The sequence below is a fragment of the Candida margitis genome, assembly GCF_024628925.1.
Source record: "Candida margitis strain CBS 14175 chromosome Unknown scaffold15, whole genome shotgun sequence".
In the NCBI taxonomy this organism is placed as follows: Eukaryota; Fungi; Ascomycota; class Pichiomycetes; order Serinales; family Debaryomycetaceae; genus Lodderomyces; species Lodderomyces margitis.
This window is the reverse complement of record NW_026261724.1, coordinates 174,491-189,561: the sequence shown is the minus strand read 5'-3', so window position 1 is coordinate 189,561 and position 15,071 is coordinate 174,491. Positions and strand designations below refer to the sequence as shown.

General features: G+C 38.9%; 5 protein-coding genes across 5 annotated transcripts; all 5 read left to right on the top strand. All coding sequences in view use genetic code 12, as the record gives it.

The window, feature by feature from the left end:
* Positions 1-455: 455 nt before the first annotated feature.
* CANMA_000088 (uncharacterized protein) lies at positions 456-2,435 on the top strand (the record flags this gene model as incomplete). Its single annotated transcript, XM_051818277.1, has 1 exon — positions 456-2,435. One exon carries the CDS (start codon positions 456-458, stop codon positions 2,433-2,435), a length of 1,980 nt encoding a protein of 659 aa, XP_051674354.1.
* A 189-nt stretch (positions 2,436-2,624) lies between these two features.
* BGL22 (Bgl22p) lies at positions 2,625-5,389 on the top strand (the record flags this gene model as incomplete). Its single annotated transcript, XM_051818266.1, has 2 exons — positions 2,625-2,830; positions 2,890-5,389. 2 exons carry the CDS (start codon positions 2,625-2,627, stop codon positions 5,387-5,389), a joined length of 2,706 nt encoding a protein of 901 aa, XP_051674353.1.
* A 3,698-nt stretch (positions 5,390-9,087) lies between these two features.
* Positions 9,088-10,884, top strand: CANMA_000086 (uncharacterized protein; the record flags this gene model as incomplete). The annotated part of the gene is made up of 1 exon (XM_051818255.1): positions 9,088-10,884. One exon carries the CDS (start codon positions 9,088-9,090, stop codon positions 10,882-10,884), a length of 1,797 nt encoding a protein of 598 aa, XP_051674352.1.
* Positions 10,885-11,096: 212 nt separating this feature from the next.
* CANMA_000085 (uncharacterized protein) lies at positions 11,097-12,836 on the top strand (the record flags this gene model as incomplete). Its single annotated transcript, XM_051818245.1, has 1 exon — positions 11,097-12,836. The coding sequence occupies one exon, from the start codon at positions 11,097-11,099 to the stop codon at positions 12,834-12,836; it is 1,740 nt and encodes a 579-aa protein (XP_051674351.1).
* Positions 12,837-12,959: 123 nt separating this feature from the next.
* DPB2 (DNA polymerase epsilon noncatalytic subunit) lies at positions 12,960-14,972 on the top strand (the record flags this gene model as incomplete). Its single annotated transcript, XM_051818234.1, has 1 exon — positions 12,960-14,972. One exon carries the CDS (start codon positions 12,960-12,962, stop codon positions 14,970-14,972), a length of 2,013 nt encoding a protein of 670 aa, XP_051674350.1.
* Positions 14,973-15,071: the final 99 nt, after the last annotated feature.

The following is a 15,071-nucleotide window of genomic DNA, read 5'->3' as shown; positions in this document are numbered from 1 at the left end:
GATTAGCAACGTGTATTATCAGGTCAGTTTTTGAGAAGCGAAGAGAGATGTACGGCTGTGTATGGCAGCCACAATGATATGTTATTTATTAAGAGCTCTTTACTTTACACTGTAAAACCGGCTGGCTTGATAACCAGTCTTTCACTCTTATATGGCAGCGCGAGGGGCGAAGGGGACGATGGCGTTGGTATTTTATGTAACAACGACTCTTGAGCCAATTGCCTATTTGGGCAATTCGATAAACTTTTTCGATTATGCATAGAGAAAAAATATAAACATAAACAAAAGGTAAATCTAATTTTAATTAAAATTAATTAAAAGAAAAAAAAACAATTCCTCATCACCGTTGAGAGCCACAATCACAACAAAAGTCGTATAGCACGCTTGAGTAGTTATCAACCACCACCATTACCCTCGAGTATACTACTACCCACAACTTCTGTTTTCACAAAATTATGGGTGGTTTTGGCTATGCAAATTCCATTGAAGGAGACGTTTACATCCAGCGGCTAGCAAGTTATATCAAGAAAAATGAAGAAGCCTTGGCTAATGGATTACTATGCTTTAGCAAGAACAAGACAACGGTGAATAAAATCAAGCCCATACGATTAACATTCACTATTCACCACTTGTATTATTTAACAGAACGCATAGACCAATCCACCTTGGGCGTCGATGTTGGTCCTTTGAATGTCAAGCTAGATAATCCAAATCACGAACCCACGTTCGTTTCATTTATGGCCAACAATGCTAGGTCATCACGACATTTTGATAGTGATGCGCGGTCAATAACATCCATGAATTCCATGAAATCAATAGTATCGAGTGCCTCAGTTTATTGGAGATCGTTTTCATTAAGTAATGATCCAAAAGTGATTAAAAAAGATATCAAATATTTGTACTCGTCTTTTACCAAAATCCCATGTTTGATTCTTACACCCAAGACCAAGATCAATAGCATTAGCTCATATGAGGAGTACCCATGTGACACTTCGGTTCCAATCAAGATGTTTAAAAACTTACAAGTTTTGGAAATGAGTGAATATGAACCAAATGAGATTTTTGGGTGGAACTTTTTGAGCGACCAATTGAGAATCTTAATCATAAGGAAAAGTAAGATAACTGATATGGCGGAATTGTTGTTTCATTTAGTTATTGAAGATGCAAACGGGAGGTCGAGTTTCAACGCGACAAAGCAAAAATCAATTCAACTTGATCCACCGTTTGAGTTGAAGCTGTCTATTGATGAGCCGAATACTACATTCAAGTACAAGAGAGATCGCGGGTATACCAATGCATCCAATGGAGCAGGCTCTATTGGTGGTGCCGGACACGGGCATTCAGAGAACTTGCATGATCACAAATGGTCAGTGTTGAAACAATTAACTATTCTGGAAACTTCCATTGCCCACATACCCAGAGACACATTCAAGCCTTTGGTGAATTTGGTCAAGTTGAATTTGTCGAATAATTTATTAGAGAAATTGCCCGAAGGGTTGGATCAACTAGTCAATGTCAAGTATTTAAACTTTGCTGATAACTTCATAACCAGTCTAAAGAGTCTACCACCTAATCTTGAAAATTTACTTACATTAAACTTGAACAATAATAAGTTGGCTAATTTGGACGGATTGGAGAATTTAATATCATTGGAGAAAATCGATTTGCGAAGAAATAAACTTTCGGAGGTGAAAGTTTTAAAACCTTTGGTTCAGTTGGTTGAGAATAATAGGCTTGATAACATGTATCTATCGCATAACCCTTTGCCTAAAAACTATCGAGTTGATCTATTCAACTTATTCAGCGGTGTCAAGTATAAAAACACGGTCAAGATTGATGATTCAAGGCCAGGTTACTTTGAAAAGGCAATGATGTTGGATCAGGAAGGTGCAACTAAAAATTTAGCACATTTTATGGACCATCACAGCTTTGAGCATCAACACACCCGCCAAAACTCTGCTCAATTACAGGAATCAATTATTTCTTCCAAGACTATTGCTACAACCGAGACAACTGGGACTGACACGATTGCAACAACTGGCACTTTAACACCATCTAGTGTAGTGTCAAAACAGGATGAGATTGTCAACAAAATTCGAAATCTTCATTTGGATACTTCCAATAAACAGCGAAGTCCCCAGCAACAGGCCGTTGGTCCAGCAAAAGTAAAGAGATACGATTTGTCCCACACTATTTTGTCGACCTCCATATCCCTACTTTCCCAGCCAAGCTCCCCTTTGCATACAAACTCAAATTTAACAAACAAACTTGATTCTCCAAACCTGATGAAAATGACCCACTTGAACTCCTCAAGCTCTTCCGTACCTTCAACGCCTTCAATGAATAGATCGAATACATTGGTGGATATTGAAAATCATAACCCTGCACCCAGTATTGTCACACCTGTGCAGGTCACCGCTAGAATGAGTACCTAAGTGTAATGCACACGTACGATTGATCCTCATGTACCTTTCCCATTAACTTTTAACCTACGATCGTTGCATATTTTTATTCGGCATTTGCTTTTTGATTTTATTTTACTTTTTTTTTTTCTAACTTTCACCAGAATAAATTTTGGCAACCACATTTATAGTTACCAGATATCCATCCTTCAATACATATCAATGGAGTTAATCAATCTAGTAAGACTCATTCTACTTAGCACACTAGTGCTATGTTCAGAGGAAATTTCATTCACGCTCAAATCTGAGTTTTCCAACGTTTCTAGCACCCATTTTTTAAACAAGAGGTCGAGACATGCTGAGCAACCATTATTTGTGGTCGAAGATTCCCAAGACTATTGCTCCCAAGTGTTTTACCCTAGCCGTATGTTAGCAAATACTGCGCGAGATAATCATTCTACTAACATTCATTAGCACTATGCGGAAGGGTAGACAATTGCTGGCAAAGTGCATTCGAAAAAGCAAAGAAAGTTGTAGAGAAAATGTCCATTCCTGAAAAAGTGAATCTCACAACGGGTACAGGCTGGGGTTCTGGTCCATGTGTGGGCAATACTGGTTCAGTGCCAAGACTAGGTATTCCAAATTTGTGCTTACAAGATGGTCCTAACGGGGTTAGATTTACTGATTTTGTGACCCATTTCCCTTCAGGATTGGCCACTGCCTGTACATTTAACAAAGGCTTAACCTACCTTCGGGGTAAAGCAATTGGCCGCGAACACCGAAAGAAGGGTGTGCATATAGCTTTGGGTCCTGTTATTGGCCCTATAGGATTGAAGGCGCAAGGAGGACGAAATTGGGAAAGCTTCGGAGCAGATCCATATTTACAAGGCGTTTTGGGTGCAGCTACTGTTGAAGGCATGCAAGACGAAGGGGTAGTGGCAACCGCTCGCCATTTAATAGGTAATGAACAAGAGCACTTTCGTCAAGTTGGCGAATGGGACGAAAACGGATGGGATAAGTTACAGTGCTCCATAAGTTCAAATATTGGGGATCGTGCTATGCATGAGATTTACTTATGGCCATTTGCAAACGTCATCAAGGCAGGTGTTGGAAGTGTTATGTGTGCATATAATAAGGTGAACAACACATATGCGTGTGAAAATAGCTACTTGTTGAATTTCTTGTTAAAATCTGAATTGGCGTTCCAAGGGTTTGTTGTTAGTGACTGGGGTGCACAACATAGTGGAGTTAATTCTGCTTTAGCTGGTTTGGATATGACAATGCCAGGAGAAGTGTTTGATGATTGGTTAACAGGCAAGTCGTTTTGGGGACCGCTATTGACTAGGGCGGTGTATAATGGTACGATTAGTCAAGAGAGATTAAATGATATGGTTATTCGAATCTTGATGCCATTTTTTGCAATTGATCAGGTTAAATTACCGACTGATGAAGATGTCCCCAACTTCAGCTCGTGGACTCACCATACATATGGTCAGTTGTATCCATATCAACATTTTGGGCCCATATGTCAAAAGAATTGGCATGCAAATGCAAGGACGGATTTCAGTGACAACACGGCCTTGACTGTTGCCAAGGAATCCATTGTGTTGTTGAAGAATATATATCGCCATTTACCTATTGACAGAAGCGATGGTGTTAGAAGGATATTGATTGCGGGAAAAGGTGCTGGTCCTGACCCTAATGGATGTAATTGTAAAGACCAAAGATGTGTTGATGGTGTGCTTACCAGTGGCTGGGGCTCAGCGGCTGTCAATAATCCTTTTGTAATTACTCCATACGAAGCGATTTCAAAAAAGGCACGGGAAAGAGGCATTGTTGTTGATTACACTTCTAATAATTGGGATTTGGAAAATGCCAATGACTTGGCTGATTATGCCGACATGTCGATCGTATTTGTCAATGCTTTCTCGGGAGAAGGGTATATTCATCTCGATGACAACTATGGTGATCGAAAAAACCTCTCGCTATGGCATAATGGTGACGAGTTGATTAATAAGATTGCTGATAGGTGTCACAAGACCGTTGTTGTTGTTACATCGACAGGGCCCATTAATATGGAAAAATGGATTGAGCATGAAAATGTTGTGGCTGTATTGTTTGTGGCGCCAGCTGGCCAATTCGTTGGACAGGCAGTAGCTGATGTTTTATTCGGTGATACCAATCCTAGTGGGAAGTTGCCGTTTACTATTGCAAAAAAGAAGCAGCATTATGTTTCAGTGATTGACGAGTTGGGAGAAAACTGGGAGCCACAGGACAACTTTGATCGCGATATATACCCTGACTATCGATTCTTTGACAAACACAACATCAAGCCACGCTATGAGTTTGGCTTTGGATTGTCCTATACAACCTTTAAGGTCACCAATTTGAAAATTACCGAAATTAGTCCCCCGTCTGAATTTTTGCCATACCCTCAAGAGTACCTACCAGTACAAAAAATGGTGGAAGATGACGTTTGCGATGCCGAAGATGCACTTTTCCCCCATGATGATTTTGAGCCGTCGCCGGGCTACATTTACCCATACTTGTATAATGAGAATATAAGGTCTGTCGATGATGACAATACGTTCGAGTATCCAAAAGGTTACGATCCAGATCAACAAACTTCACCGCCACTCAACGCTGGTGGTTTAGGTGGCAATCCAGCACTTTGGGAGATCCTTTACGAAGTGAGCGCTGAAGTGAAGAATGTGGGTACAATGAAAGGTGGATATGCATCACAATTGTATATTGAGTTCCCAAGTACCATTGTTTCATCGCCACCAAAGATTTTACGTGGATTTGAAAAGGTGTTTTTGGAGCCTGGTAAATCATGCAAGATATTTTTCAATATTATGCATCGGGATTTGAGTATATGGGATTCCGAATCACAACAATGGATCATCCAAACAGGAACTTACAAAATCTACTTGTCAACAAGTAGTAGAAAAGTAGAATTATGTGGGGAGATCGATATCGGGTGTTGAGATGGAGATAGAGGTCATTGCTGCTAAGAAATTATAGTTCAATTCTATTTCATATGAGGTATGTTGCTGGAGTGTATATGTTTGTTTTAATTGCATTTAACAATTTAGCCATGCTTTAGCTGTGATCCGTAGTCTTGTTCGAAATCAATGTGCACCTGATTCAGATGATAAGTGAAAACCCAATTTTGGAACAGATTACATGATTTAGGAATAAAAGATAAGCTTAGCTGCAAAGTCTAAATTGATTATGCACAGCCTCAACTTATCTAATAAATTAAACAAAAGCGCAAAATATGCGGTCACACAATTATATATATAGGATATGTTGTAATTAAGTAAATATACTTAAGTTACCCGTTCCATTTGTACTATCAACTCAAAGGGAGAAGTATTTTAAGGAATAGGAGAGATAACATCCACATTAGAATATTTATCAATTTTTACACGAGTATCAAGGTGCCATTATGGTCTCCCCTTTTTTTTGTTTTTGCTGTATGTGTTGTTTGACACTAGGAGGTGGCTGTGAATCAGTTCCTACATATTACTTTGAAAGAAATAAGAACAGAAGAAATAGCCCCACTATAGTTATCCCCTTTCATATATATAATGTGCCCCGCAACCCCAAGGGGGATATAGAACAGGACTTGGTTTGAAACTCCTTCTGTGCTTCTATTTATTTTTTTCAGAAAAGTAGTTCCTCTGAATTTTAGTTTATCCTTATTGTTTTTGAAAGTCAACGAATCACTGCTATTTAAATTACATTCGATAAAACAGTTGTTAGGTGAAGATAAGAAGGAGATAGGGGAGATTAAAATTGAGAAATGAAATTAGAACGAAATAACCTGTGTAACGCACTGAAGGATAAGCGCTTAAAAATTATTCTGATTTGGCTTACTTTAGTAGGGGCAAACACCGACAAGGCTTCAGGCTTCTAAAATCCTCCTTCTACAGTCTAACGGAGGAGATCAACAAAAAAAGTCTAGGTTAATCCGAGTGTGGCTTTCCGTTTTTGGTATATCCCGAAAAAAGCCACGTCGTAATCTACAATAGTAGTATCCACAATTTTAGTCACCTCACATCAAAGTTAATATGCTTGTCAGTTTATGTCAGTAATTTAGAACACAAAAGATAGCCTGTCAAAGTAATAGACAGTATCCATCCTATCCACCACGTGCTTAGGCGAAATGTGGCTCAACAATGTCTGCCTATCTCATTTCAATGGAACCAGAAGCATCCCTTTCAAATCTAGTTGCATATGCTACTGTAAATGGTAAAACGAGTGTTGATGTCGAATCCTCAAACTTTCAACCGTTTTGTAATTACGAGAAAAGCAACTAACTTTTCCATACCTAACTCTATACTTTAAAAACCGTTGTGATTTCATAACCAGAGGATAAATATTGTTTCATATGCATCAATTCTACTTTCTGATTGGCCAAGAAAACAAAAAAAGTCATCAATTTAATCCCCAATGTCGAAAAAAAAAGTATAAAGGTTTTTCCGGTTTGTGTAATTGCGCTCATGTGCACATGTTCAAATTGCCCTGATTTGATGGTTCTTGTCTGGTTTTAGATTAGAAGAGGATAGTGTTGAACAATAGCCTCCTCTCACCCTGTTAAAAAAACAATAGAATAGTCAAATTTCCCGTTTTAACTGATAGAAACGGGAAAGCGCTTCTAGACGCACTTTAGACTTTTGATGTTTAACTCAATGTGCATAACGGTTTTGGCGCAATTAAAACATTTTTCTTTTATTTCTTTTCGCTCTATTCACTATAGGCATATTTGATCAAGAAAGAGGTTGTATATGGTAAGGTAATACTTCACTACAGACATTAACTTGAATTGTATGTAGCTGTAGTTATTCTCTACGTTAGCTTATCTTTTCCCTTTTCTTTAGGATGCCTATGCCCAGGAACACAGAAAAGGCGAATTCGAATGAATTTGTGATGCCACAGTATTGCTTTTTTGTGTACTTCTCTTCCTTATAGTGGACACCGTATATGCAGTATCTGTCAGTATAAGCGCTATCCTAAATTTTCCGAAACATCTTTTCCTCTGAAAGGAGGTAAAGGCAAACAATAGAAAGTGGAACAATGGAGAAATACCAAGAACCCATGCCATCTAATAGTTGTCCACTCTATCCCCCTTGAGATAAATCTTTTATTTTCGACAAATAAGCTTAGAACACTGTTATGCAAGGTCAAATATCGGCATTTGAAGTTCTTCCAAAGCAAAGACCACTCTAGGCGTTTCTCTTTTAGCGGCGAAGCTGCTGAATCTTTTACTCTTTGGAGTTAAAACATCACCAACAAGGTTTTCCGCAGACATGTCAAATTTAGAACAAAGGAAGGTACATCAGACTAGACAGAACCATTATTCTCATCACATGAAATTCGCTTTGTTTTCTTGAGTTTTAGCCCAGAATTAAAATTCTGGGCTAAGTCTTTAGGCGTGGCCACATGGGTATTTGCATTCTTATCAATGCCAAGCTATATATTGCATTTGCCGATTCTGCGTCAAGCCCTCCTTTTCATTTCGAAACCCTTTAAGGGTTCTAGGAAAGTAGCCAACATTGCAATATCTTCATAAGTACAACCCATCTCTGAAAGGGAATATCTCAGATCTACCCAATAAAAGCCCTGAATATTTGGACTTTGGCTTAGTTGATCTGATCTCACCCCCTGAGATATTGCAAAGAGTATCAGAAATTCCGCAATTTAATTGTTCGACACAATTGCGCTATTTCAGTATTATTTTCTTTTTCCGTAAAGAAGGAGTTATAGTAGTTTTCCTAATCAACCAATGACAACAACTTTGTGTAATGACATATTTCTACAGCACTGTGTTGCTATGGCTGTGGTGTTGTGGTAGTTGTTCTATAGTAGCCTAACACAAATGTGAACTACACAAGAAAACGTGCATACTCTTACAACAATTGGTTCCTCATCAAAAAGTTTTATGGAATTGCAAATTCGGATCCAAAATAGGAGATACACAAAATATCCTTTTTTAGTGAAAACTTTCTGCAAAGTCTATAACTTTCTTCTGCTGGCAGGAAGTCCTTATTAACTATTTCTTATCACTAGTAGCTCCAGTGTTCACGTTACTTGCATTTTCTTTAAGATCGGTAATACTATAGGTTTTGTTATGCCCACAGCCTGCGCCCATCTCGAATTTCCGCTCTCCATTGTCTCATCAGGGGAGAAAACATTTCCAATCATCTGAAAATTTCTTGCGATGAAAAAGATTAATGCATACTTAATGAACCACTGTCTTTGTGTTCGTAGTGTGGCTATGATTGCAAAAGAAAAAGAAACAAAGAAGACAAAGAAGAAAGGAAGAGGTAAAGGCAAATTCACTAAATCAACGAAACCTGTTTTCTATCATCTTTCTTCAATTGCTGTGGTGTAATACAATAAGGTTTTTAGCTGAGTTTCTATAATTATATGTGATTACATAGCTGTTGAAAGGATGTTCTATTGTTTCTGACAGTAACATCCCCTTCTAAGAAGGAGTTGAAAGATTTTATTGTTCTCACCCATGCAGCGTCCCGATATTTTCCCTCACCTACTCTGTCCTCTGTGGAAGCTTATCCTTTGATTTTTGCAATATAAGTATGGGTAAATTTGCCCATGGGGAGGTGTAATTTACCTGGAGTTTAAGACTGAAAACCACCAACTTTTTGAATCAACAAGTATGAGCCAAGAGAGAAATAATAGTACCTCGTCTGCAGAAACAAAATACTCTCAAGACAAGCATATCAAGTTTGAAGAGGGTAATGGACCAAAATATTCTGAGAAAACTGTCCCCACAACACCAACTGAAAGTATACATACAGTTGTCGGAAATCAACCAGTCGAGGCCAAGGAACTTGCTGATAAGTTAGGAGATGCACATTTCAACCAACTACCAACGTCACAAATCATTACCATCCTACTAACTTTATCTTTGGCCAACTTTGTCAGTTTTGCTGATCAGACTGGTATTACTGTAGGTCTTTCGGAAATAGGTAAGGACTTGAATGCCCAACAACTGATTAACTGGGCCGGTTCCGCTTCCTTATTGGCAAACACAGTTTGTCAAGTATTGTTTGGTAGATTATCGGACATTTTTGGCAGAAAGAATGTCATCATTACATGTCTCATGATATTGTGTATTGGAGATATTGCTTGTTCTGTTGCTCGCAATGGTATTGAGTTCTTTGTCTTTAGAGCATTGGCCGGTATTGGAAACGGTGGTGTTTCGAGTTTATGTATGGTTATCTTGAGTGACATTGTCTCACTCAAAGACAGAGGCAAATACCAAGGAATTTTGGGATCAAGTGTGGGATTAGGTAACGCAATTGGTCCATTTATCATGTCGGGGTTCATCAAGCAATCAAGTTGGAGGAGCTACTACTACTTTCTTGCACCAGCTGCCTTTTGCGTCAACATCGTTTTATTCTTTTCATTGAAGAATAACAAGAAGTTCGACGATGTCATTTCAAGAAAGGAAAAGTTCAAGAACATTGACTACTTTGGTATTCTTAGTGCAACTGCTGGATTGACCTTGATCTTGGTTCCTTTAAATGGCGGTGGTGTCACTTACTCTTGGAACAGCACCCTTGTGATTGTTATGTTCACCATCGGTGGCGTCTTTATGATTTTGTTTTTGGGCATTGAAGGCAAAGTAGCTAAGCTTCCAATGGTTCCATTGAGATTGTTTAAGAACTTGTCTTTGTGCTTGATTTATTTGGCAACTTTTTGTTTTGGTGCTGCATACTATAGTTTTACCTACTATTTGCCATACTACTTTCAAATTGTCAAGGGCAAAGATGAACTCCACACATCCATATTTTTGTTGCCCTTGGTGTTGTGTCAGGCCGGATTTTCGGTAGTTGCTGGTCAACTAATCACCTTCACTGGACATTACTTTTATGTGGTGGTAGCCGGATATATACTTTGGTGTTTGGCCTGTGGTCTTTTGCTTCTTTGGAATGCTAGCTTACCTGATGGAATCAATGTATTGATCTTGTTGATCATGGGAACGGGTGTTGGTTTTTCGTTCCAACCTTCGATGGTGGCAGTTCAAGCTAATTGTAAGAAAGCTGAAAGGGCAGTTGCTATTTCGACTAGAAACGTTTTGAGATCTTTAGGTGGATGTGTTGGTATTGCCGTTGGATCGACCATTGTCAGCAACTCCGTCCTTGGCTCTTTGAACAACCTTAATTCGAATACATCCTTGACCCAACTGACCATAGATTACGTCAAGGGACATATATATAACAAGGTTGATGTGAGCAGCTTGTCAGTTGCCGAAACCAAGGAAATCAGAGACATTTACACCAAAGCCTTGAGAAATTATTTCTACTTGTTGATTCCGCTTATGGCTATATGTGTGGTGACGACGATCTTTGTCAAGGATAACGGATTGTGTAGCCTTGACGAAAGGCCACCAGCTAAGAAGAAGGAAGATTTGGAGTCATCTGCCAGTTCAATGACATTAAAAAATTAGGCGGAAGTATGATTTATTTAAGATTGATTTTATAGGAAGAATAGACAGTGATAAAATTATAGAGAAGTTTGTCGTAGATTCAATGTAGTATTGAGTTTTGACACTGATTCTTTTTCAACACGCGAATGGAACAAAACCAAAATAAACAAAAGAGAAAAAAGAAATGAATAGAGCATTTTAGGAAAAGAAAGACGTTAGATGAACTACTTAGCATGTCGGATTTATTAGACAAGTACAGGGCTTCACGGAGGGCCAACGATGGTCGTATAAGTCCACCATCAAGAAGTGCTTTATACCCGCGTTTATCTTCACTTGATCGAGAAGGATACACTTCAGATCGATACACTGATGTTTCTTCCTCAACAGCGGGTTTAAGGGATAAATTGGCCTCTGAAAGAACTCGGTATCAACCTTCAGTGGTATCTAAGTACGACCTTTATTCAGATGCAGTTAAAGATAGGGGTGTTTCCTTCTCGGATGGGGTCAAGTTGGATTCGTCTTTTGCAACGCGATTGGGGAGGAATGATCTAGATGATAAAAGAACTAAAACCAAACCCCATGGAAGAAATTACGAATTAGATGGATTGAGGAAGAATTTAGAGGCCAAATATGGTTTGGCGTCGAATGAAGCAACGGAAAGATCTTCGAGAATACTTGGCTCCCCACTTAAACCACTAAACGCCGCGCAAAGAAGATCAAGAAATGAAATTAGTAGAAGGTTTGCCGATTCTTCACCTTACACCAGAGACAAATACAAAGTCACAAAGCCAGCTACTGAAACGCCCCACAGTAATGGATTCCTATCGAGAATCGTCCACTATTTCACCTCGAACGAGCACAATGACTATGATGGGGCCAAGGATTCGCTGAACTCCGACTACCTTGACAATCATCGGGGGAAAAGAGTAAGCTTTAGTGACGATATTGGGCGTGACGACTTTGATGAGGTAGATGAGGTGGTGACGCGGGCAAGAGAGAAGGAGCGATTATTGGCATTGGAAAACTTCCGATCTTTGGAAAGAGAACACAAGAAGGTTTTACTGCTATTGGAGGATATCCAGTTGGAAAATAAAAAGCTAAAATCCGAGTTGAGCAGAGTTCATGATACTTTTACGGCAAAATTGGACGAGATTGAAAATGACTTGTTCAATAAAACTGTCGAAGCTGATCAATTGCGAGTCAATAGTGAGCGCAAACATACTGAAGAAATCACTCAACTTAAAGCTGCACATGAAGCAGAGGTGTTAAGACTACGGAAGTCTAATGAAAAGGAGTTGACACAATTGAAACTGATTCATGAGGAAGAAGTGCGCCAGCTTAAAGATGAAAATTCGACACTTCATAAAAGGATTAGAGAGTTGGACGAGAGGCTTTTCGATACAGGGTTTGAGCTTAAACAAGCGGGACAAGAACTTGACTTGCAAGTGCGGAAGAATCGCGAGATACAAGTGGAAATGTCATTAAGAGATCGATTCCGCGCCGCTAAGCTTCCGGCAGAAGAGGTGAACGATTACTTCATAAAGTCGTCACGTATCGAACAAAAGATTGAAAAATTACGAAAACAAGTCGAATCTCCGTCGCCAAAGCCTCAACAGTTTTTGAAAACCGATACTAATATCGAAGAAAACTTGAGAGCGTTAGAAAAAATGACAAAATCATTTCAGTTTAGTGGACTTGGTGATTGTGAAAGGTACTACGAAGTAGCACATAAATTCTTGACTGATGCATCGAACAAATCGGAAGACACTATCCAACAATTAGAACTTGACAATGAATCGAATCCATCGCGAATTTTATCCGAGTATTTAACGTTGAAGAAATTAAATGAATTAAGCTACCGATTGTGTTCAGTAAAGGAGCTCATAAATGACTGCATCGTATTGCTGGAGTTTAAAGACAGTGATGCTAATATTAACGACATCTATTTGAGAGTGAAGCTGGAAATTTTCTAGAGTGTTTTTGTGCAAGTAAAATGTAATAGTATTATTTAAATGGTAGCGGGTATTATTGTTTTAAAGACGCGTCTTTTTTTATTTCTATCTTCAATTATTCCTGTAGTCTTGTTCCAAACACCAATGGTAGAGCTAACCACAGCAAACACCACTACTGCGTTGCCAATAAAGCTACAGCCTTCAAATCTCAGACCTATTGTGTTTAGGACTTTGACTAAAAAACATGGGTTGAATGTGAATACAGAAGCGTTGTCAATATTGACAGACACTATCAGTCTAAAGTTTGGTTTCGATTGGAAGAGTCCGCAGTCGCAACAATTTTTAGAGGAGATAGCTAAGTTCTGGAAGTTAGAAGATAGGGGGATATTCATTGATGGTAATGGATTGAAAGCAGTGTTGAAGGAGATACAAAGGAAGAATGACGTTGTGCAAATGCAAAAGGCGGGGAGAACAAATACCATAGTAGATGAGGTCGTTGAGGAGGATGTACAGTTGCAGTGGGAAGACTATTTCCAATTTGTTTCTCCGCTAAATCAACCACGCAGTATATTTGACAAGAGTCGAAAACATTTTGACGTATACTTAACGAAGGAGAGGTTACCTCTTTTGTCCAAGTTGAGCCTCAATACCAAAGCACTAACTGAGTCGCGAAACAATCACTATTTCCTAATTATGGATCGGTTGTCGAGAAATGAAAACTTTCAAAAGGCGTCAATGACAAGTATCTCAAATTTGAATTCGCTCACTATTGACGGAATCAGCAAAAACAATGAAATCACATTAATCAAAAATATGCTTGGCCGTGATGGGCAAAAGTTTCTTTTATTTGGGCTATTGTCAAAGAACTCGACTGATGAGTATATTTTGGAGGATGCTACTGGTTACATTGAATTGAACTTGAATCAAGCTATGAAAAATCAGGGATCTTTTTACTGTATCGGAATGTTTGTATTGGTAGAAGGTATCTACTCGGCTTCCGGTGGTAATTTGAATCAAAAACAGGACTACATCGGCGGTTGCTTTTATGTTAGTAACATAGCACAACCGCCAGCTGAGAGAAGAGACAGGAGTTTGGATGTGTATGGACATGTCGATTTTTTGGGTATACACAAACACATGGTGCCTAGTGGCGATAGAGCCATAAAGATTCCCAAGACATTTCGAAAGAAATTAGTGCAATTGGAAAAGTCATTACAAAACCACAGAATTATCATGATGGGGTGTGATTTGTACCTTGATTCTAATAAAACTTTACAAGCCATGCAAAAGTTTTTCCATCGATTGGAAAATGCGATTGTTGAAGCTTTGGACTCAGAGGAAACGCAAGCTTATATCCCTTTGGCGTTGGTATTTACTGGATCCTTCACATCACGCCCCTTGACTTCGTCAGGTTCTACGTCAGATGCTAATTTGTCCAATTCTGAGTTATACAAGGGCAACTTTGACCAATTTACAAAGATATTAAGCGAGTATCCCAACATTGTGCAACGTTGCAAGATAGTTCTTATTCCGGGAGATAACGATCCTTGGCAGTCTACATATTCCCTCGGCTCGTCGTGCATAAACACATTTCCTCAAGCTTCAATTCCTAGGTTGTTTGTCAATAGGTTGGAAAAGCTATTGCCTCGAGGAAACTTGATTTTGGCATGGAACCCAACGAGATTGAGCTACCTATCGCAAGAATTGGTTATTATGAAAGATAAACTAATGAGTAAGTTCAAAAGAAATGACTTGATGTTCCCATTGGATGTTGAGGCAAACAATGAAGATGATATCGATGAGTTGAACGATAAGGAGAGAATTGACAGATTGGTTCAGAGTAAAGATGAACGCATTCCAAACAGGACTAGACAAGCGAGGAAATTGATCAAGACTTTACTTGATCAAGGAACTTTGCAGCCATTCAAGAAGGATTTGAAAGTTGTCAATACCCAATTCCAGCATTGCTTGAGAATTGAACCTTTGCCCAATGCCATTGTGTTGAATGATAGTAGCTTTGATAATTTTGAGGTGGTTTACCAAGGGTGCAGGGTGGTCAATTTGACTCTGGCTATGAATGAAGGGAGTAGAAAATTGAATTATTTGGAGTATTGGCCAGCATCGAAAAAGTTTGAGTTTAAGGATTTATACTTTTAAGTCGACTGTAAAACACATTGAAAACCTTTTGGTAGCGTATAGGTAAAATTAAGAAAACAGTACATATCGCGTTTTGTAAAGTGCGAGCCACCAAACAAT